Below are 21,836 nucleotides of genomic sequence, written 5' to 3' on the forward strand. Positions count from 1 at the left end.
TGGAGCCTCACGATAATTGGGGACATTCGGCCGAGCGTAGAGGCCTCGAAGAACGGGGCGGATATGCTGTTTGAACTCTAAAGTGATACTCCGCCTGCACTCCGTAAACTCCAACCGATTGGAAGCATGTTGAACAGGTTTCCTTAGCGTTAGGTTGCGGGAAAGCGGGTTGGTACCCCTGACTCGGTAAACTCTAACGGTTGCATCGGATGGTTGTAGGGGTACCTGGACGACAGGAGTCCGGCCCGGGAAGAACGCCGTAAAAGAGGACGAGTTGGGCACCGTAAAGAGGAGTGTTGGGTAGTCTTTCGAGTGATTTCCTCTGCTTCTCTTCGCACCAGGAAGACAGTCATGGTAGCTCTTACGAAGTGTGCAATCTTGTCTTTGCTCGCCGGTGTGAGCCTCACAGCTCGTACGAGGCGGTATAATTTTACCATTACCAACAAATGGGATGTTGGGGACGGACATGGCCGACCTGTCTTTGCTATCAACAATGAGACACCAGGGCCCCTCATCGAAGCGGAGGAAGGCGACGAAGTTGAGGTGTTCTTGGACAACCAGCTCGCCTTTGAAACGACCATGCATTGGTATGTATTCCCCAGCCAATCCACAATTGTGGCCTCTCATCCTACCTGGACTTACACACAACCAGGCATGGCATCTACCAAATCGACCGGCCCTGGAATGATGGAGTCCCTGGTGTGACACAGTACTCCATCCAACCTCGAGATACCTACACGTACCGCTTCACAGTTCAGCAACAGTATGGAAGCTATTTCTATCATGGCCATTTCGGACCTGCGTTTGCCGATGGCATGCGAGGGCCGATCTGGATTGCACCTGCAGCATGGAGGCCAAGACCTTACGAGCTGATATCATCCTCGCCAAGGGACATTGAGGGCATGAAGCGAGCTGAGGAGCATCCCAAGCACGTCGTCATCAGTGACTGGAATGCCGAGCCCATGGACATCTTGCTGATTATGTACCGGGATACTGGTATCGTTCCATGGTGCAGCAACTCAATCGTTCTCAACGGCAAGGGAAGGACGGTGTGCCATCCAAGGGAACTGCTTGATTCTGTGGGTGGCCCAGGAAGAAACTCTCTTGGCTGTCTACCTCAGAATGGTCAGAAGGAATTTGCAAACGAACAGACTTGCCAGCCGACCTTTGCTGATCTAGAGATCTTCGAAGCTAACAGCGGCGAAGAATGGATCTGGATCAACTTCATTCATTCTGGAGCGCACCACGAGCTACAAATCAGCGTGGATGAGCATGAGTTCTACGTCGTCGCCGCTGATGGAGAGTTTGTGCATCCTCAGAAGGTCCATGCTGCCAATTGCAATCTTGGAGAGCGCATTAGGTGAGGAAACTTCCAAGTGAGAATGGCCTTGCCTTACGATGGACCGCTGACAAGATATACATAGCATTCTCGTACGCCTTAACCAGAAGCCTGGGGACTATGCCATAAGATTGACATCGCTTCGTCCAGAGCAGGTCATTCAGGGCTTCGGAATTCTCCGATATGCTGACCAAGGCAACGAATTGAAGCAAGAGATCCCTAAAACGAAGCCTTGGGTTCACCTCAACGGAACTCTGATCTCGTCATCATCTGTAGCCATGGACGAGACTAAGCTTGCACCCTACCCAGTGCGGGCTCCTCCACCCAAGGCAGATAATACCGTCAAATTCTTCGTCAACATGACGGGCCCCAGTAGTTGGGCATTAAACATCGGTCCTCATCAGGCGTTCCGTCAACAGCTTCCACCCTTGCTGTGGGATGAGGAATCACGTGGCGAGACAACCTACGGAGACCACACTCAAGGTGGTGCGCTTCAGAATGGCACCGTTGTGGACATCATCTTCGAGAACGGCGCCAATGTCACATCTCAGCATCCATTCCACAAGCACAACAACAAGGCTTTCGTCATCGGCACAGGGACTGGTGGCTTCCCGTGGCCAACAGTCGAGGATGCAATTCGCGAGGGCGGCATGGCGAAGCACTTTAATCTCATTAACCCACCCAATCGAGATGGCTGCAGACTCGGAAATAGCACTGGAGACTGGACAGTCATTCGCTACGAGATCGCTTTCCCTGCCGCTAGTATGCTTCATTGCCATATGATTCATCATTTTGCCGTAAGTCAACGACGTTCAATCAAGCCCTCTTGCAAGTTACGTGCCACCGATGTAACTAAACTTATTTTAGGCTGGGCAGCAGGTCGTGCTCCTTGAGGGGGTCGAATCCATGGCCAAGATCCCCGCAGAAATGAAAGACAGAGTACATTCAGACTTCACACCACCACTTCGGTACGGCCCATTGGATTGATTACACTTTTGCTGCCCGATTGGCCTCGTGTCAACCATGCAAATGCCACCTCCATGCTGCGCTCAGCCGATTTGTTTGGGCGACTGATCATCCCGCTTGGTAGGGACGACGAGCGGGCTGGGTTTTGCTTGGTTGATTGCCGCGGGAGCCGAAGAGAAAGGTCTCTGAAGCGCGATTTAGAGTTTTTGTCGAGACATGCCATGGAACATCAAAATGAAAACAAAAATCATTTCCCATTTCCTCACTGTAATATCTTGCTCTGACTGGTCAATTCAATAAGCAGGTATGCGAGAGCAAGCGAGCCTTTGAGGACGGGAAATGCTGAAGCTCTGAGTCCGCTTGCTGCCGTCGTGATTCTTACGAACAATAAGGAAAGCAGGGTAGCGCTTGTCTCTGAAGGAACACAAACGTTCCGACAGTATCGCCGGCAGTGCCAAAGTTGATGAGCTCCGGGGTCGCGGTCCGAACTACTTCCCGAAGAATTATCCCTCGACGTGGCCACTGCTACAGGATGGCTGACGCATGATGTTTTGGACTTTTCTGTTGAACAATCAAGCTTTTTCAACTGCTGACATATTCACCATGCGTTTCCCTATTCTGTACATGAACCTTTGGCCAAAAGCGAAGCATGCCTTAGCCCTTTTTTGTGCCTTCTGGTAGACACGCAAGACGTCTTCTCGTTCCCCAGCGCTCATAAAATTTGTCTTTGTAGCAACAGGCGGGTCCTGTTCCATCCCCGTAGGAGCGTCTATGTTTCTGTTTTCTGTCTTTGGGCCTTCATTGACTTTTAGGGTACCGGCGCGTCGAAGTGAATCCCTTCTTTTGCTGCAAGTGCCCGCAGTCGAGCTTCGCCTGCTGCCAGCCCATGATCCTTGAGTAAATGAAGTCGCAGCCGTGCTAGGCGAGTCGTATGTCTCTGAGAATGTTTCGGTCGCTGAGCTTCTTCTGCTCCGTCTACTTGACTCCGTGTATGAAGTCTGCTCAGCATGAACCATCAAGTCTTCGTATCGTAGAGAGGGAATATCGGGAATATCGCGACTCGGCCTCGATTCGCGAGGACCAAACGAAAATCGTGATACCGAGCGTGACGGGTAGACAGATACGGATTGAGCATCAGAGTAGCCGTCGATTATCTCCTCTAAATCGAATTCTGGAGAGACGACTTCTTCCTCGGAGATTCTTGGGGCGATCTCAGAGCAAGCATCGAATTCGAAGCGACGGCGTAGTCTATCAACCGAGGCTCTGTATGTCGAAGCAGAACATTGCCGGAGTTTGTACTCCTCTTGGAATAGCGGTTGAGGAATATCACTGAGGGTGCATGTACAGCTTGACACGGACTGTCGAGCCGTTGGGCTGCTTGGAAGGTTTGTGCTGGTGTCAGATACCACAGAGCATTCAATGGCACCTAGCCTGCCGTCTATTCCATTGAAGCGAAGTTCGAGACGATTCAATTTTGTAAGAATGATCTTGAGAGCTTCTTGATTGGCGTGCGGAGATGTCATGGTGATATAGCTGGTATTGATTTGAGTTGAACTATTGAGCTTCGCGCATGAGCCACGACTGCGAGGAATCCCAATTATTAAGCTCTTTGATGGAGTTGGAAAGATACGATGACATAAAACTCTTCCCAAAGTTCCTCCCGCAGATATCTACAAATGCGTTGATCGTTGATCTACCGCAGACAACAAAGGGCCGCTTCCATATATGTCGTAGACTCGAAGATCCCCCAATGCCAAGAGACCAATGAAATCTTGAAGTGACGACACCACCAGTACTACTATTCCGAAACCCATCGGATTTTCAAAAGACGCACCCAAATCAGAGGTGTCAGAGACACTCACATGTTGCAAGGTTCTTATATCGTGTCATGAGAGACGGGAGCGGAAGCTGGCTTGCTGCGTGTCATCCATCATGATCAAAGCTAGGGCAAACATCTCACCTTGAGAGAATCTTGGTGATCGATGTCTCAGATCTAATCTCTTCCCATGTGGCTTAGCGTGCGAGCTCACCAGTTCCATGCAGTCACCACGAGATTCCGGCATTAGCCAATTACAAGATCCGATTCCAGGGCTGAGACCAACACTGAAGAATCGAAAGCTGCCCATATCGAACACAGAGTAGCATCAACAACTTGAGCATAGTGCTATTGGTGCCATGTCAAAAACCGTGTCCTCGTGCTAGTCTGGGGTTCGAGCAGTCAAATGTGTGAGGTTTTCAATGCTTTGGATGTGATGTCCTGTGTGATTAGCCCAGCAAATGCGCTAGAGTCTCAGGTAAAGCAAGACGGAAAAGTAATAGTGATCGAAATATCGTCGGCTGTCAACTTACTTGGGCGAATGCATTCCTTTCAAAAGCTTGTGGCTTGTGTGTGGTATGGTTTTGCTGTTAATTCTATGGATCCTTGTGAGGATATGTCTCAGTCAAATGACACTGCTTCGCCATGGGGCTTGTCTGTTGCTCAAATTTCCGGCTCGTAATCAACGCGCCTTAGTGACTTTTTCATCTTGATATTTACGGACAAGTTCGATACCTGGTTCTATGGATTCGTACCGTTGCCATTCGTCATTCATTCAAGCGTTTCCTTCTCTCAACCTCGGATTCCACTGCCTATTGGTTGCTACCTACCTTACCCTAGGCCGAGGATCTGCTCTGTATCAAAATCATACATATGACTGGTGTAAACAGCTTGAGGTAACATAGCTCTATGGATGAGGTAATCCCCGCTAGGAGTCACCCCAAGTCTACCAGTCGCGATGAGACCTTGCTTTGTAAGTTAGTGCGGCCATCATAAACAGCGGCAATGTCATATCAATCATATGGCTTTCTCAGCAAACATCAGATCCCAAATGCTGGCAAGCAGTACATTTTCTCAGAGAGATCTATGGTTTTCTGTTTATGTGACGGGGCTCATAGCGGACAAGAGCAAACCCTATGGTTTGGGCCATCTTGGAGGCTGGGTGGCTCAGCAGTTTCCAGACATTGTGCCTTGCCACGGTTGTAAGTCGCTGAACAAGAACAGCTTCGCATTTAGTGCACTTGAGACTCCGAAAGAAAATATTGGATACTAGGGAGAGCGTAGTTAAACAAGTCTATCAATTATCGAGGGCTACTACTTCTGCCCGATTACATCCACTGAGGTAGAGAGAGTAAGATACCTAGCGTCGACGGCTGAAGGGGTCATTTACTCGCCCCATGCGAGTGGCCATCCGGGCTCAAATTGACTATTACAGTCGATTACACATGCGATTGCTGCGATCAATTGCTTTCGTAGTCACCGTCATAGAAAGACCTCACACAGTTGAACAATCACATCGAGGATCGATCGTTCAGAGTCAGGAGAGCTTGACGGAGCTCTGGATTGCCTTTACTCGTACCTCGTGGCGACCAATCTATCTAGCCGTTCAATCGGACGGTCAATTGCTTTACCATGTGCTGCGTTCTTGCCTCGCGACAGCCTCGGGGCTACGAGAGAGTTGTCGCATAAGGTAGCTAAGGATCGTCACGGTGCCAAGCATACTGGACTGCAATTAGTTCCGTTTATCCTTGCAATGGCTTTCGTAAATAGCACCTGGTCCTTTCAATTGAATCACATTGAGTTCTGTATCTATAAGCGCACCACAGCAGGAGGTGAATGGGTGCGGCTAGGGCCATGGCAAAGACTTCAAGCTGGGTTGTGACGTCAATAAGCGCTTAATAGAAGTATGTTTGGGAAAAGAATTCACGATGGAACCACCGTGCATGTGCACCGCCTCGAGAGGCTGGGTGACCACTGACGAGACACACAGATACGCGGGGCAGGACTATCACGCGCCCACGGAGAAACTTGGAAGTGGATTCGGCGCGAGACTCGAGCTTCATTGACATGGGAGACAGATTGGGCGAATACGGGGTAAACAACGACAATGTGGGAGATGCCGGGGCTTCTCGCAGGCCTCCTCGGTGACAATGACCGGACGAACCCCACAGATTAAGGTGACAACGGTGGCTCCAAACCCCGGACAACATGGCCAAAGTGAGAGAAACTGGAGGGAGTCTGGAGAGAGAGGGAGGGAGAAGAATCTTGGCTCGTCTGTTAGAAGTTAGTGCGAGCTCTCTCGTTTATTACCCCGCCATCTCCGCCGCCCGTCGCTCTCATTTTCTCGCGCGCCAATCCGGTGTAACCTCTCTCAAGCAAGGTACCGGTAGTCGACGTCGACATCGGGTGCGCTCGCCCGTTAGCAGGTCTTGGCCTCTCCGCATCTTGAGCGTTGTCTTTCCCGAACCGAGCACCGAGATGGATTGATTGATGGGGTTTACCTTGGATTTGCTGCCGGATCGTCCCTGGATGTTCGTCTTGACTCGAGCAGCTTTCGACATGCGGAAGAAAGCGCTCCAGTTACGAATGAGCATCTTGTCTTGACAGCATCCACCGGGGACCGCAACCATGCCACCGAAATACCTTCCCGCGTAGATCTACCCCAGGAACGCTCGGGAAACTGATGATGTCGGTAGTCTCGTTGCGACTTCGTGTCCGCCGATGTCACGACTCGAGGACCTATAAAGATGCGTGAAGCTCTCCCGTCGGAAGGCATCATGTAGTATCCTGAAGCAAGGCACGATCTTGCAGTCAAGTCCACCGACCCGGAACACACCATGATCTTGTCCAAGATCGTCTCCGCCTCACTGGGGCTCTTCAGCCTCTTCGGTTCGGCTGCCGCCTATACCAACCCCATCCGCAACCCCGGCGGTGGTGATCCTCAGATCTCGTGGTTCGATGGGTACTACTACTTCATCTCGACCGAGTGGACCAACCTCCAACTCGCGCGTGCCACCACCATTGAAGGCTTAAAGACGGCCACGCCAAAGGTCATCTATTCCGATTCGAACCCGACGCGATGCTGCAGTGTCTGGGCTCCCGAAATCCACTACTTTGACGGTAGATGGTACCTCTACTACACCGCCGGCAACGACGGTAACTTGGATGGCCAGAGGATGCATGCCTTGCAGGGTAAGTTGTGATGCCATGAAGTCAATAGAAGGGACGTATGCTTACACTTGTATGCAGGCGGCGCCTCTCCCTGGGATGACTGGTCCCTCGATGGCACCGTCGTCCGCTTCAACGACTGGGGCAACTACTTTGTCTACTCCTGCATGACTGGCGTCTCGCACCAGTCCGCCTGCGTCCGCAAGCTCAACGACGACTACATCTCCGCCTCGCCCAACATCACCATCATCTCCCAGCCCGACCAGCCCTGGGAGCAGAGCGAGGTCCCCGTCCAGGAAGGCTTCTACGGTCTTTACTTTGGCGGCAAAACGTACATCGCCTACTCGGCCAACTACTGCTGGACGCCCGATTACTGCGTCGCCCTGCTCGAGTGGGACGGCGTCACCGACCCGTCCTCCCCCTCGGCCTGGACAAAGAGCAACGGGTGCCAGCTGACGGCGGCCAACGGCAACTTTGGTACGGGCCACAACAGCTTCTTCCGCAGCCCCGACGAGACGGAGACGTACATCACCTTCCACGCAACGGCGAATGCCAACGGCGCGTGCGACGACAACCGCTATGTCATGGTCCAGCCCATCACCGCCAACGCGGACGGCACGCCCAACTTTGGCGTCCCGCAAGCTTCCACTTACGAATGGGCCGAGCCTAGCGCGTAGAAACGTTGCGAGCTGGAGGGGGGGGAACGGAGCAGGGGAAACGCGAGCTAGGATGTAGCTGTGACAGTAATCTGGCGGATTTTCCGGCTCGGCTGTATATATAACCCCGCCGACCTTGAGGTAGTACATGAATCAACGATTTGACGAGTAGAACATGGAGCTGTCCGAACTTGAAGCTATGACAAGAGTCATGCTCCAACTCTGATTACCAATGCGGCGAGTATTGCGTTCCTCACCTATTTCGGGACATGATGGTCTGTGTCGAAGCAGCGAAGCAGAAGCTCCCCCTCCCCCTCCATCCCCATGGGCCATCATTGAGGAAAAGCCCGGGAAACCAAGTGCGTCATCGTCCGTTCTTTCGCCCGAGTCCATGCGTCTGAAGGGCAGCCTCTTTGACAAGGAAACATCAATGTTTTAGTACAATGTTTTAGTGTGGAAAAAACCACATGGGGAGACGGGTAGAATACTGGGCAAGCTGGGGTACCAAGACAGGGTGCGGCATGCCAGCGACGGCCAAAAAAGTATTTGACAATCCATCCATCCCCGGAGCGGCGGGCGGGGCGGACGGGAAAGCGGTTGGGGTTGGCTCAGCCCCAAACATCTTGAGCCGGAAAGGAGTCCATACCTTGGCTAACAGAACCTTGGAGTGAAAGTCGGGAAGACATGTGAGTTTATAAAGGTGAGAAGAGAATCGGGACACAATAGAGATGGACAGATTGACCGGGACGGAGACCGAAGACAGGTATCACAAAAGCATATGATAATCATCGCAAGATTTACGTTTTGGTGACGGTTTCAAGCGGCGGGGAGCCGGGGCGGGAAGTGCAGGAAACGGACTTGCGTTGCGCGTCTTTCGTTTGTGCGGTTGCAGGAATACCGGCCGCTGGTGCTTTCAGAGAGAGAGAGAAAGGCACCGGGAACTCTAACCTTGTCCTGCTACAGAGTGCGTAGAAGGAAGCAAAGACTGAAGCAAGACAGACAGAAGCGTGAGATCTCGCAGCTCAACGGCCGTCGGTTCAACGTTGACTATGTTGGGAAATCCTATCGCGAAAGGTTTCACACCTCACACCTCTCTCTCCTTCTCACTCTCGCTTGCCTACCCTACCTCCCTCTTCTTTCTTCTCAAGGTGAGAAAAAAAGACTGGACGACTTACGCAATAAGCTCCCGCCCGCCACTTCCCGCCGTCATTCACCTACCTTATAGCTGGGAGGTTGCGTTCCGAACATACCCAGCTCTCGCACAGGCCTTTCTAGAAATGCATCCGAATTCCCATACGTCTTGCCCTAGATCTCTTTTCTCTTTCTCTCTTCTTTTCTCTGCTTTCACCTCTTCTGTTTTCTCCGTTCGTGGGGAAGAGTAGACAGAACAAGCCGTTGCCAAGATACAACGTTGGCAACTGGAGCCGTTTTCGCATGATACAGATTCACTTACACGCCGTCCGGTCCATACAAGCTACCCATTTCAGGGAACCGGTTACATCGGAGACAACTGACAACACGCCAACTTTCTTCTCTCAAGAAGAATCAAACAGTGTGGTCACATTCACAACTACTACCCACTACCCATAGTCTCGAGCTAGTATGGGCCGCCATGTAACCATCTGGTCAGCCGCGTTCCTGGCCACGGGCGGCTTCCTCTTCGGCTTCGACTCGGGCATCATCACCTCCACAATCGCCCTCCAGACGTTCAAATCCTACTTCAACCCCTCCGACGCCGTCGCGGCTGGCATCGTATCCTCCTTTCAGGGCGGTGCCATCCTCGGCACGATTATCAACATGATTTGCTCCGACTGGCTCGGCCGCCGCAACACCGTGTTCCTCGGCTCGCTCATCTCCATCATGGGCTCCGCGCTCCAGGCCGGGTCGGAGAATCTCGTCGCTCTCATTGTTGGGCGGTTCGTCGGCGGGACGGCCGTAGGTGTGCTGACGTCTACGATTCCCATGTACGCCTCGGAACTCGCGCAGGCGAGACATCGTGGGAAACTGTCGGGTCTGTTGCAGTGGATGCTGAGTTGGGGATTCCTGGTTGCGCAATGGTTGGGTTATGGGTGTTCCTTTGTCGCGAATGACTTTTCATGTGAGACCCCTCTGATACTTCTTCCCCTCTGCAACATTATGACCTCCCTTTTCCATGAAGGCTTTTTTTCTGTTGTTGAACCTGTTTGGCGAACGGCGAAGGACCATGGGACTGACACACCACACCAGGGCGTTTCCCACTGGCATTCCAATGCATCCCCGGCATCATCATCGCAACAGGAATCTACTTCCTCGAAGAATCTCCCCGCTGGCTCGTCGAAAAGGGCCGCTACGCCGAAGCCCGCTGCAGCCTCGACAAACTCCGCGTCGGCGTCGACGAAAAGGCCGTCGACGTGGAATACAACGAGATCCGCCACGCCGTCCGCACCCAGTCCGCCCTCCGCGAGAACGGCAATCTCTGGAAGGCCATCATCACAAAGCCCTCCTGGCGGAAACGCCTCCTCCTGGGCTGCGGCGTCCAGGCCTTCTCCCCGCTCTCGGGTATTAATGTAATCAACTACTTCGGCCCCCGCATCTACGAACTCCTAGGCATCGGAACGCAGACTTCGCTCATGATCATCGGCATCAATGGCGCGCTGGGGATTATATACAACACCGTCGGCCTCTGGCTCCTCGACCACATAGGCCGCGTAAGACCCCTCATCGCGTCAGCAGTAGGCCTAGCCGCCGCCCTCCTCGTCAACGCCGTCCAGTTCCAGTACCTAGACCGCTCCAACGCAGACCAACTACGCAGCATGGTCGCCATGAACTTTGTCTTTGGCTTCTTCTTCACGCCCTTGGGCATCATAAGCTGGGTCTACCCGGCCGAGATCTTCCCCCTCGAGATCCGCGCCCTCGGCAACGCGCTCACGACGTTTACCAACTGGACCATCAACCTCGTCCTCGTCTCCTTTCCGCCGCAGGCCCTCACGGCCGTGGGGTTCAAGTTCTTTTACGTCTTCTTCGTCTTCAACGTCGTCGCGGCGCTGTGTTACTACTTTTTCTACCCCGAGACGTCGGGCCGTACGCTCGAGCAGATGGACGAGCTTTTTGGCGATTATGTGCCCATGTCGGAGCAGAGTGCACTTGGGACTGCCATTACAGGGTCCGACAGCTCAGGAGGGAAAGGTGGCAAATATGGCTCGTTTTCCGTTCATGAGCGTGTGTCCTCCACTGCGGTGTAAAGCAGTTTCGAGAGCTTTCAAAAATGACAGGTGTTATGGTTTCGTCAGTCGTTCCTACATGGCCAGCGGCAATGCGATAGAATGGGCTCGTAAATGGGTATAGACCACAGCTACATTTAGTCAGAACATTCGCTATTGTAATAAGCCTTTAAGACGAATCCCATTAGACGCTGCATTTCACTAGATATTTTGATTAAGGACACATCTACTTCATACACACAGAATTGAGGGCAAGAGAGTGTACTCGTACGATAATAAGCATATGTAAATGATTACAAAGTTTGCATTACTAGGGAGGTATTTTAAAACAGCCTTTAAGCATGGGCACGTCTCCATTGATACAATATGAATGTCAAGGATAACAAGCTCGCCATGGACTCATTACTAAAGCCGAACTGAAGCGTACAGGGTTCATTTACAAAAGCACTGTGCTCTCATTCATACTCACTCCCATGAGTGGTGACGATGATAAGGGCGCGCCCCAGCTGGAGGGCAAGTCTTCATCGTCGATTTCCTCCTCGATTGTACTTAGTTCGCTCCTCGAGACCGTCGAAGGCGAAGAATAGATCGGAGGCTTGATGTCCGACTCAAAATCAAGCGTCATCCCCTCCCCCCACATCTGAAGGGTTGTTCGATACTTCGTGGCCAAATGCTCTGGCGAGCCAGAAGGCGTAGGCGGCGTCGACGGCAGGGCAAAATCGCTCACCGCACTCTAGTCGGTCTTCTCCAACAGGGTCTCGTCCTCAGACTCCTCTTCGATGCTCCAGTCCTTGAAGCCCTCGCCCCGGACCCAGCTGATGCCCTTTCTCCAACTGCCCTCCTTGACAGCCCTCGCGTCTCTTTCGTAGACAACACCGGTCAGCATCAGCGCCATGACAAAGACCCACACGTCTCCGCCCTTCATGGCCTTCCACCACCTTCTCTTGACGCCGACCTTCCACAGAGAGTCGACGCTCACGCGGGCCGAGTACAAGAAGACACCACGTCCGCTCTTGCGCTCCACCCACGCCCACAGACCGGCGAGGAAGCCTCCAAAGAAGAACCTCTGAGTTGGCAGGAATGTGCGAGGGAACCACTGTTGGAAGAAGCAAATGCTGGCCCAGGCAGTGGAGATGGCACCGGTCAAGAAGGTGCTCATCCGCAACGACTTGGCAATAACGCGCTGCAATGTCGTGACAGGAGCGTTATACAGCGAGCGGAACCGCGGAACAAAGGTCATGACGGAGTAAATGACCAGGAAGAATTTGGTGAGGCCGGGGAAAGAACCGAGCCAGAAGTTGAGGTACGTCCGAAGGCAAGATGGGTCGGACGGATGAAGAGTAGCGCATGATAGCGAAGTGATGATGGGATGCGCTGATGAAGTGAGAGGTGCAACAGCGCTGAGCGTTGGTGGCAGTGTTTCCTTGTTCGGGAAGAGAGTTGGTGATACAAAGGGTCTGCTGTTGTTAGAAAAGGCGGTTTTATGGAAAGATTCAGGGAGACTCACGGCCAGTTCAGCTTTGCCATCTGGGCAAGGTTGTCGACAATCTCCATGGCCTTGGGCCACTTGAGATGAGATGGGTAGTCGTTTGGCCTGGGGTGAATGTACGCTGTTGAATTCTTGAAAATGAAGTTTCCGTATGACTGGTCAGGGGTCAGCATTTCCCAACTACAAAGATCATCAGCATTCCTTACCTCAGGGAAGCAATCCCGGTCAAAGACTACAGCATGAAGCAGTTGTCCAAAGGCAAAGGGCTGGATGAGCCAGCTGCCCCACCACCAGGGTCTCTCCCTCTTGACCTTTCCACCGTTCTTGAAGCCCCAAATCATGCCCTCCTCTTCACACAGATTCCAGCCGAATTCGAGGGCTCTGAACAAGGTGTAAATGGCAATGGTGACGCGCAACTGCTGGGCGGGGTACACGCCGAGGAATGCGCCAGCGAGAGACGCGCCAATGGCCGGAGCGAAGGGGGACGTCAAGGTCGCAGTTGTGCGCGGGTTGCGCTGGCGGAAGGGCGCCGCTGATGGGTCGAGTAGGTGCGCTCGTAGGCGGTTGAGGAAACGGAAGAGGATGCGGTAGAGAAGGAGGATAGCTGAAAGCGAGAGGGAGAGTCGGAGGGTTGGTGACTTGTGGAGGGGTTGCTTTTTGGCATTAGGACTGGAAGTGTGCAAGGCACATCGTCAGCATACCGCCTTTCTCGCCTGTTTGATTGATCGGAGTGGCAACTTACTCTGGCTTTCCGCCCAGGAATTTGGTAGAAATGAGAGCCCAACCCTTCAACGCCATGGCTGTCCCCAAGAATACGCGAAGCGAATGCCGCACGGCGCGGGCATTGTAATCGTCAACAGCTCTCCCAGCACCAGCACCAGCACCAGCGGGAGCAGCGGGAGCAGCATTTCCTTGCCTTGCGACAGCGGCCTTGTCACCATCGACGATGCGCTCGACAGCGGTGACGCTCGGCGCAGCCCTCTTAAGCAGCCGCGAGCGCGACAAGACGTACTTGTGTAGGGTGGCATACTCCTTGGCGGAGATTGTGTATCGCAGGGTGTTTCGGAGAATGGGATCGGTGATGCTATTGCGCGAGGGCGGCGGCCGAGAGGAAGGGCCGCCTGCGGACGGCCTGGGGCTCGATGTTTGCGAGGGACGGGAGGCTGCTGTCGGGCTTGGCCGCGACGACGAGGTCGCGGCAGAGGCCATTATCGCGAGATGGGATGGTGGTGGTGAGTGGCTGCGATGAGGCGCCTGAAGGGAGAGGTGAGCGACGCCAGCAGCGACTTGTGTCTGTTACTTGAATCGAGGCCTTGGAGAGGGCGTGGTCGTTCTAGTATCGTGGTCGTACGAATAGTGCGTGCTTGCTTATGTTTATGTGTGATGGGTGATGTGTGTTCCTTGGTGGTTGGTGGTTGGAAATGTGCTTGGTCCGAACTGGAGTAGCTCTTGGTTAGCACGTGCCAAAGCCGAAACCTTGGGCAGACTGCCAATCGCCCAAGTGCGTGTGCACGGTGATGGCTTCAATGACGAACGTACCGTAAGGTAGTCGTGGTATCAGAGGTAAAGGGGAAGGGTTACGCGCGCGAGTCGTGGAAAGACGCAATTAAGTTAGAACAGCAGCTGTTGAAGGTGAGGCGAGAAAGAAGAAGCAAGAAGTTAAAATGGTGTAGAGCGCAGAAAGGCAAAAAGCAACAGCAATGGAAAAAGCAAGTCCCAAATGGTTGCTGCTGCGCGTGGTTATGGTGGGAGGAAGGAATGTGAACGGTACGGAACGGACTGGACGGAGCAACCTGGAACCCCTCGAGCCAAACACCCAAGGTTCCGTCCGGGGGGGAACCGTCAGAGAGTGTCACGGGAAACATTTCCTTGGGCGGCCGAAAGCTCCAAAAGCACATGCCTCGGCTCTCAGGCCCAACCTGGAACTATCCCACCTCAATCCCTACAGTACAGTGAATAGTTCCTTACCTTTCCGGGGTCCAGTATCTGTAGGGGCAGAAACAAACGGAAACGGGTGCCTCCCATAGGCCCATGCAACCCAACTAATTCCCTAGGCGTCCAAGGCGTCCCCCCCGCAGCAGGGGACTCCCCCACACTCGTCACTTGCAGACACCCCGAGTTTAATGACTACTTCATGCATCACATCATCCACTCTCACAAACGTAGCACCAGTCGCGTCTTGGTTTTTCGTCTTTTTCATCTTGTTGACTTTTGTCGTGTTGACTTTTGCTGCTGGCGTTGCATTGGCCAAACAAGTCTAGTCTTGTGTCGCCTTTGTGGTCATACCCCATCTCACAGCTCATAAGGTGGGTAGGCATCTCAAGATACGTTAGCCGAGGCACCTGAGGTGGACATTACCGTTTCCCTCACCTCCATCTCACTCACATCTCACAGAGAGAGGCTCACTGAGTCTCATAGTGAGTCCCTCATCATCACATTTTACTTCGTCTTTGTCAATCTTCAATGAGTACCATTTTCGCAATGCACGCACTTACGGCCTCGCGAACCATTCATTCCCTTGCTAAAAACACACGTCTCATGCCCTGCCATTCTCCTCCTCCCTGCCTTTTACTTCCTCGGCAAACCAGAGTAGCCGTTCTCATCTCACTCAACCTGGGTATCCTTCATCCCCACAACCGGCAGCCATATCCTGGCCTGAATTTTTGTCCCTCCCTCGCCATATTTTTTTGGTTCCCCTCATATCGTCATATGCCATCGTCATTCATGGCTGGCCCGGTAGATTGAGGATATCCTTCCTACCTGAGTTAGGGTAGCTCAAGAATCTTTGCAGAATTCCTTCGTCTATCCTCATCCAAACGCCCTTCCCTTTCGACCAGCGTCAGAAAGGGATGAGCGTCCACCAAGGCCAGTCCTCGTCAGATTGTTTGCATGCGCATACAAAGGAAACTGGCGCAGTAAACGCCCATTACCAGCAAAAACAAGGCGCTGAGCGAGACTGCCCGCGCGCTTCCCAAAGCTTTTATGTTCTGGCTCCATTGCCGAGAAAGAAAAAAAAGTGAAAACTGCCAACACCATATGCAATGCCGAAACCTTCGCCCTGAACCTAAGAAAAGGAATTGCTGCCGCTTTTTGTACTCCATCATGCAAATGCGATTGCAGTCCATTGCGGGTCATCCACTGCTTGTTGGTGTTTTTAGTTCCCGTGTCGTAACATCATAATCCCAGCTGCGAGATTGCACCATCTCAAGGGTAGGCCGCTCGGCTGGTAACCTCCACATGTCCGGTGCCGTTTTGCTGCTGCGGCGCCATCAACGGAACCCACTGCCGGCCGAGAGACGGCGCGTCGCCGTTAACGTACGAGACCACATCCTCGCGCCAGCCAAGGGCATGCCACTCCTCATTCTGACGAGGATCGGCACTCTGCAGGCTATACAAGATGGACTCGGCATGCGGAACCGCTCCAGATCTGACCGCCTCAATCACTCTCGAGCGTCTATTCTCCCGCTCAGAAACGACGGCCCGCATGATGTGATGCCGAGCCTCGACGTTCGCCCATCCATTGACATTACCATAGCCACTGGACTCGAGGGCTGGCTTCAAGTACGCAAACGGGAGGTTGATAAGAATGGCTGAGAGCGTCGACCGGATGCTATTGTGCTGAGAGGATTGTGAGGTCGAATCCGAGCCGTTTGATGTGTTGTCAGGGCCCAAAGCGAGGTCACCGAACTGGATGTGCATGGGGCGAGGGCGACGATCTTGGCCCGCCGTTCCGCGAGCAATCGTGGGTGTTCCTTCGCGGGGTGGTATCGATGTGGAAGCAATAGGAAGTCGGGCAAAGCGCTCAGGATCGGCGACAGACGTGTCCAGGGTGAAATCGGGTGGGAAGTTGTTGATGATGAATGAGATGATGCCGTTCATCAAAACGTGAACAGGTTCGCCATAAATGAACTGGCTGTGTCTGTCAGCTGAAGCGCGACTAGGCAAATCGCCGAGGGCGAAGCCAAGAGCGCGCTCAATCGTCGACCAGCTAAGGGAATGAGACGCTATCTCCAGGCCACGGAAAACAATAGGCTGCCACGCCAGGATATGACCGGCGGCAGCATAGCCAAGGGCAAAGTCGAAGCGGTCATCGGCGTTGCCAGCCATGGTAAAATTGCCATTCGAGGCTGGCTCAGGCATGTCCAATAGCGGAAAGGCGTACAGGTGCTGCACGGCCATCCAGAAGGCATCAGATCGGAGGTACTTATCATCGGACTGCAGAAGAATGGTGCGGTTAGCGCCGGGCGAGCTGGATTCGACGTTATCAGCCTCTAGAACATTGCGAACGGCTTGGCTTCTGGCAAGAACCAGGCGGTGACCTGGTAGGCGAACGGGAGGAGCGCGGTCGTCGAGATAGCGAAGCTCCAGGGTGCAGTCGGCAAAGGCAGGGTCTCTAAACTGCGATCGCAGATAGGCGGCCATGTCGTCCAGTCCCTGGTGCTCGTGGCCGGGGTGCATCATATGCGGGGGCGGGATAGGCCCAGGCATCATTCGCTGGGGCGGTGCACCGAAAGCTCCGGCCGCAGGAGGGTGAGGGCGAGCGTCATCGACATGTGTCGTACCGTTGGGGACGCCTGGCGCGGGGTAGTGGTTGTAGGCACCAGTATCATCCGCATGGGCCGAAGAGTGCGACCCCTGGAAACTATGAGGAGTCGAAGGTCCGTAGCCACCGTTGAGATGAGGAGGGTACTGCTCCATGCCTCCATAGCCTGGAACAGGTCGGCCGAATCCATCTACACCGGTGCCGGGAACAAATTCCGTACCGTAGGGCATCTGGCGGTGGAAACCGTTGGCAGCACCGCTGAAGGATCGTCCGTCGGGGAGAGGCATGCCAGGAGGGGGCATGAAGCCTCCAGAGTGAGGGGGGGCCGGAGAAGACGAGTTGGACGCGAAACCTCCAAACTGAAGGCTTCCATTGCTGGGACGCGGGCCATGCATGTGTGGAGGACCGTTGTGAACTGATCGGGGGCCCCGGTGAGAGGTACCGTTGATGACGACGGGAGAAGGGCGCGAGCCATTGTGAGGATTAGGCGGCATGTTGTAACGCGTCGGAGGGATGACGGGAGGGGGTCGGAATGTCGATGGATGCTGCTGGTGCGTATTGTCTGTAGCATGGTGATTAGACCTTCGCGGCGTGAGGATATCGCGAGATTGAAGGCCCCTACCCTTCTTACCAAATTGGGCCACCGCGGGCGGAGAGGCGACGTGATTATTACCTGCGGTGTGTGAGTAGTGGCGACCAGAGTTGCAAGTGCCAAGAGCGGGCATACCTCGAACAGGCTCTTCAGCAGAGCGGGGGAGGTCTTGGTCGGCGGTCTTGTCGGTCGATTCGGACTCTTCGGTCGTGGACGGGGTCGGGATGGCGGCAGAAGATTCCTGGGAATCGGTAGCTAGTAGAGAAGAGTGAGTGAAATGTTCTCCGAATGCGTTGAAACCTGGCAAAAAAATTCCTGCATACCTTCGCGATCCTTTGTGTCATCGACTTCCGGGTCGGCAGGCGAAGGCGTCTCCTCAGCACCATTGGTAGCAGCAACGGGCTGTCCCTTGTCGTTTTCGTGTGCGGCAATCTCGATATCGATGGTCTTGGGCGTGCTGGGGGCGGAGTCGACGTCGTGCTGAATTTTCAAGGAAGAGCCGTTCGTGATGGCGGGTCGAGGAATGGTCGCAATAGTGGCGGCTTGGGCAGCAGCGGCGGCCTGCTTTGCAGCAGCATTGGCCTTGACGCGACGGTCCATGGGGAGGGGAATGACGGGAATCACACGCCTTGCAGCGTTGGGCCTTCCATGGGCGACACCGGCACCATTCCTCGCCTTCGGATTGCCGTTGGGAGCCATGGTGGGCGAGGCTAGGCGGGAGGGTTGTGTGGTGGTGATGTTGGAAGGGTGCTGTTGAGCTCGCAGCGCAAGGAGAAGCGGTCTTTGACTTGGCGGAACGGGCCCCAAGATTGAAAGTGGATGGGCTGCTGTGTGTGCCGGGGCCACACAAGGAATAGGAGCCGGGGGTTGTTCGCGGTAGGCGGTACAGCAGCTGTTGTCGGTTCGGCGATAGCGGCAATACTTGGAAGGCTCAGACTCAGGGCGGTCTCTCCGCAGAGTAGGCCACACTACTCCGACGAGAAAGTGGATATCTCTGAGGGAGAAAGAAAGGCGGTCGAGCTGGATGGAACAGTCGCAAATTGTAAGTCGTGTTGTGGTGTGGCCTCGGAAGGGGGAAGGGGGGGCAAGGTAACTGTCAAGCAGAGCTAGTGACTCTTTTTGTGTGGGCTGCGCATGATAGAGGGGATATGCGGGTGCTGATGCGTGCCACCAATGTCTCCAGACGGCGAATGCAGGAGGAAGCAAGAAGCAAAATAGCGAGATGCAAAGAGGGAGAAGAAGAGAAGTGGGAGGGAGTTATGCCAAAGCGAGGCATAACAGAACAGATCAGCGAGCAGCTTTAGGCGGTTCTGCTGCGTGATGAGGTAAGGCAAGGTCAAGGTAGGGCGATGATATCCTGCCACTACCTGCCGCTATTCTACTACTAATTATAACTACGGCCGCTATATAACTACCAGTCTCGGGTATATATATAAACTAAGCTTTATATAGTTAATATTTAAACAGATTAAGCTAATTAGAGGCTATTAATTAATTTATAATTAATTAAATTATTTTAATAAAAAGTATAATAATTAATAAATTAGTTTAATTAATTATTAATTATTTTATATAGCTTATAGCCCGTAATTTAATAACTTCTTCTATTTTAGTTTTATACTCTACTTTAGCCTTATATTTATTAATAAGTTTATTTATTTTACTTTTTATTATAGGATTAATTTTATAAAAGTAATCCTCGTTAGCTAAATCTTATAGTATATCTAATTACGTAAGATTATTAGTTAATTAAGATTACGATTTTATAAGTATTAATAACTAAGGAGCCCCTATAAGATTAATTATATTATTATTAACTATATTAATTACTACGTTAGTAATAGCCCGCTAATACTCTTACTATATTTTTATACTAGGTTTATATATATTAAAATTATATATAATCTCGAGGTTTTATTAAGTAGAAGTAGCTTTATTTAGTACTAGAAATATTGTTAATAATAGTAATATTAGTATAGGCACTATTTTTATATATTTAATAGCTTTTTTATATTTAAATATAAAGGGCTCTTATTTAGAAAAAGTACTTAAATTAATTACTAACTTTTTTAATTTAAACGTTATAATACTTACTATAATTATTATAATACTTATTATAAAGCCTTATAAATAACCCTTACTTCGGATTTATAAAAGATTAAGTAGGGGAGTAGAGGTATTATTATTAATAATAAGCTCTAAGTATTATTAAAACTAGTATAAGTAGATCTTTTTTAGTAATATTAAAATACCGTTTTTAATATATTATTAAAAGATATAGTAATAAAATAGCTTATAAATAGTTTAAATTAAGTAGGGTACGTACTTTTTTAATAGCTTTTTATATAAATTTAAATTTAGTTATTTACTTAGTATACGGAGTTCTTATAAAAAGTACTTAAGGGTATTATAATATATATACGTATATATCTTTTTTTAAAATAATCCCGTAGTAGTACTTAATACTTTAGCCTAGTAACGGGTTTAGTAAGTACTAATTATAACTACTTAACCTACTTAAAAAATAATTAATTTATTAAATATAGCTTTAAAGTTACCTATATAGTAGTAAATTTATACTTTAATACTTATATATAAAGATTTAATAATTAACGTAGTTAAATAACCGAAGTACTTAATTTAGTTAACTTAAATAAGTACGATTTTTTTATACTATAGCTTAAACTAAGTATTAATAATATAATTAACTACTACTATAAGGTACTTAATAATCTTAAATTTAAATAATTAGTCGTAGTATATAGCTATTAATTTATTATAAAAGAGATTATTTTAATCCGTAAGGAATTATTAAAAGCGAGGGTTATATATAATTATATTAGTTTTATCCCTCGTAGCCGGGCCGAAGTAGTACCAGGTCTTAGTTAGTATATTAAGGTTAATATATTAATAATAGAGTACGTATAGTATTACTTTAAATTAAGTATTATTATTAAGGGCATTAAGTAAAATAATCTTACGATCTATATATATAACTTATAAAAAGGGAATATTATAAGCCTAGAGTAATATTAATAACTAGTTAATAGCCTAACGGTAATTAGTTTTTTTTTATTAAATAAAAAATAGCTCGTAACTTAGAAAGTATAATTATTATTTATAACTCTATAGATATTAAATAGTAATATATTAAATCGATTAGTTTTATATATAGAATTTATTAATAAAATATCTAGATATTATTAAAATAAGGAAATCGTAGTAATAAGTATAATAAATAAGTTCGTAATATAGCCTACGTTGTTATATTAAAAATAGTACTAGTACTTTATAAAATTACGTAATTAGTTAAATAACTACTTAATAAGGGATTTGCTATTTAATTTATTATAGTAGTAAGTAGTTAGTATATTAAGTATATTATAAGTAATAATACTATTATAATCGCTACTTTTTAATTAGAGGCTCGAAAGGATTTAAATAGGTCGAATATTTTTATTTTATTAATTAACGATTTAGCCCTTTTTATTATATAATAATACATAGTAGTAATATATAAAAATATTAGTATAGCTAAATAAGTAATTATAGTAGTTACGGAAGTTACTAACGACGGGACAAAAGAGCTAGTTATTATTTAAAAAGCTAGTAATAATTTATTAATAATAATTTATAAACGAAGTTAAGGATTTATAATGCTTATTTAAATAGGTTAATTTTACGAAGTATTATTATTTTTAATTATAATACGGGCTATAAATATAATAATAAATAATAATAATTAGCGCCCTAGTAGAGGGTTTATATTAAATAATTCGGATTATAAAACTAGCTTTATAAATAGCCTCGTTAAGTATTACTTTAGTTTTAAATAAGCTAGAGAAGCGCTAATTATAAAATAAATAATCGTATTTTATATAACTATATTTATTATAATTAACGGTATACTAATAGATAAAGGGATTATTAATTTTATAATTATTCTTTTTTTATAGTATATTAACGTTAAGAATAGTTTTAATTAGTAGTAGTAGTAGTAGTAATAATAGCGAGGTTAACGAAGTAGTAGTAGGTGGGTAGGTAGGTAGGTAGGTAAGTAGGTAGGT

At 49.8% G+C, this 21,836-nt stretch overlaps 7 protein-coding genes across 7 annotated transcripts; 4 read left to right on the forward strand and 3 right to left on the reverse strand.

The window, feature by feature from the left end:
• Positions 1–351: 351 nt before the first annotated feature.
• Positions 352–2,326, forward strand: CTAM01_11779 (laccase TilA; the record flags this gene model as incomplete). The annotated part of the gene is made up of 4 exons (XM_060527788.1): positions 352–587; positions 653–1,360; positions 1,425–2,136; positions 2,207–2,326. 4 exons carry the CDS (start codon positions 352–354, stop codon positions 2,324–2,326), a joined length of 1,776 nt encoding a protein of 591 aa, XP_060377571.1.
• A 551-nt stretch (positions 2,327–2,877) lies between these two features.
• CTAM01_11780 (uncharacterized protein) lies at positions 2,878–3,828 on the reverse strand (the record flags this gene model as incomplete). Its single annotated transcript, XM_060527789.1, has 1 exon — positions 2,878–3,828. One exon carries the CDS (start codon positions 3,826–3,828, stop codon positions 2,878–2,880), a length of 951 nt encoding a protein of 316 aa, XP_060377572.1.
• Positions 3,829–6,958: 3,130 nt separating this feature from the next.
• On the forward strand, positions 6,959–7,966 carry CTAM01_11781 (uncharacterized protein; the record flags this gene model as incomplete). Its single annotated transcript, XM_060527790.1, has 2 exons — positions 6,959–7,313; positions 7,371–7,966. 2 exons carry the CDS (start codon positions 6,959–6,961, stop codon positions 7,964–7,966), a joined length of 951 nt encoding a protein of 316 aa, XP_060377573.1.
• Positions 7,967–9,547: 1,581 nt separating this feature from the next.
• CTAM01_11782 (uncharacterized protein) lies at positions 9,548–11,732 on the forward strand (the record flags this gene model as incomplete). Its single annotated transcript, XM_060527791.1, has 3 exons — positions 9,548–9,956; positions 10,172–11,143; positions 11,575–11,732. The coding sequence occupies 3 exons, from the start codon at positions 9,548–9,550 to the stop codon at positions 11,730–11,732; spliced, it is 1,539 nt and encodes a 512-aa protein (XP_060377574.1).
• A 146-nt stretch (positions 11,733–11,878) lies between these two features.
• On the reverse strand, positions 11,879–13,843 carry CTAM01_11783 (uncharacterized protein; the record flags this gene model as incomplete). Its single annotated transcript, XM_060527792.1, has 4 exons — positions 11,879–12,602; positions 12,653–12,789; positions 12,841–13,303; positions 13,377–13,843. The coding sequence occupies 4 exons, from the start codon at positions 13,841–13,843 to the stop codon at positions 11,879–11,881; spliced, it is 1,791 nt and encodes a 596-aa protein (XP_060377575.1).
• A 1,995-nt stretch (positions 13,844–15,838) lies between these two features.
• CTAM01_11784 (uncharacterized protein) lies at positions 15,839–18,468 on the reverse strand (the record flags this gene model as incomplete). The annotated part of the gene is made up of 4 exons (XM_060527793.1): positions 15,839–17,739; positions 17,809–17,850; positions 17,905–18,024; positions 18,093–18,468. 4 exons carry the CDS (start codon positions 18,466–18,468, stop codon positions 15,839–15,841), a joined length of 2,439 nt encoding a protein of 812 aa, XP_060377576.1.
• A 491-nt stretch (positions 18,469–18,959) lies between these two features.
• On the forward strand, positions 18,960–19,073 carry CTAM01_11785 (uncharacterized protein; the record flags this gene model as incomplete). The annotated part of the gene is made up of 1 exon (XM_060527794.1): positions 18,960–19,073. One exon carries the CDS (start codon positions 18,960–18,962, stop codon positions 19,071–19,073), a length of 114 nt encoding a protein of 37 aa, XP_060377577.1.
• Between the last annotated feature and the right edge of the window lie 2,763 nt (positions 19,074–21,836).

The sequence above is a fragment of the Colletotrichum tamarilloi genome (assembly GCF_030869305.1).
Source record: "Colletotrichum tamarilloi strain Tom-12 chromosome Unknown Scaffold_67.1, whole genome shotgun sequence".
NCBI classification, from domain to species: Eukaryota; Fungi; Ascomycota; class Sordariomycetes; order Glomerellales; family Glomerellaceae; genus Colletotrichum; species Colletotrichum tamarilloi.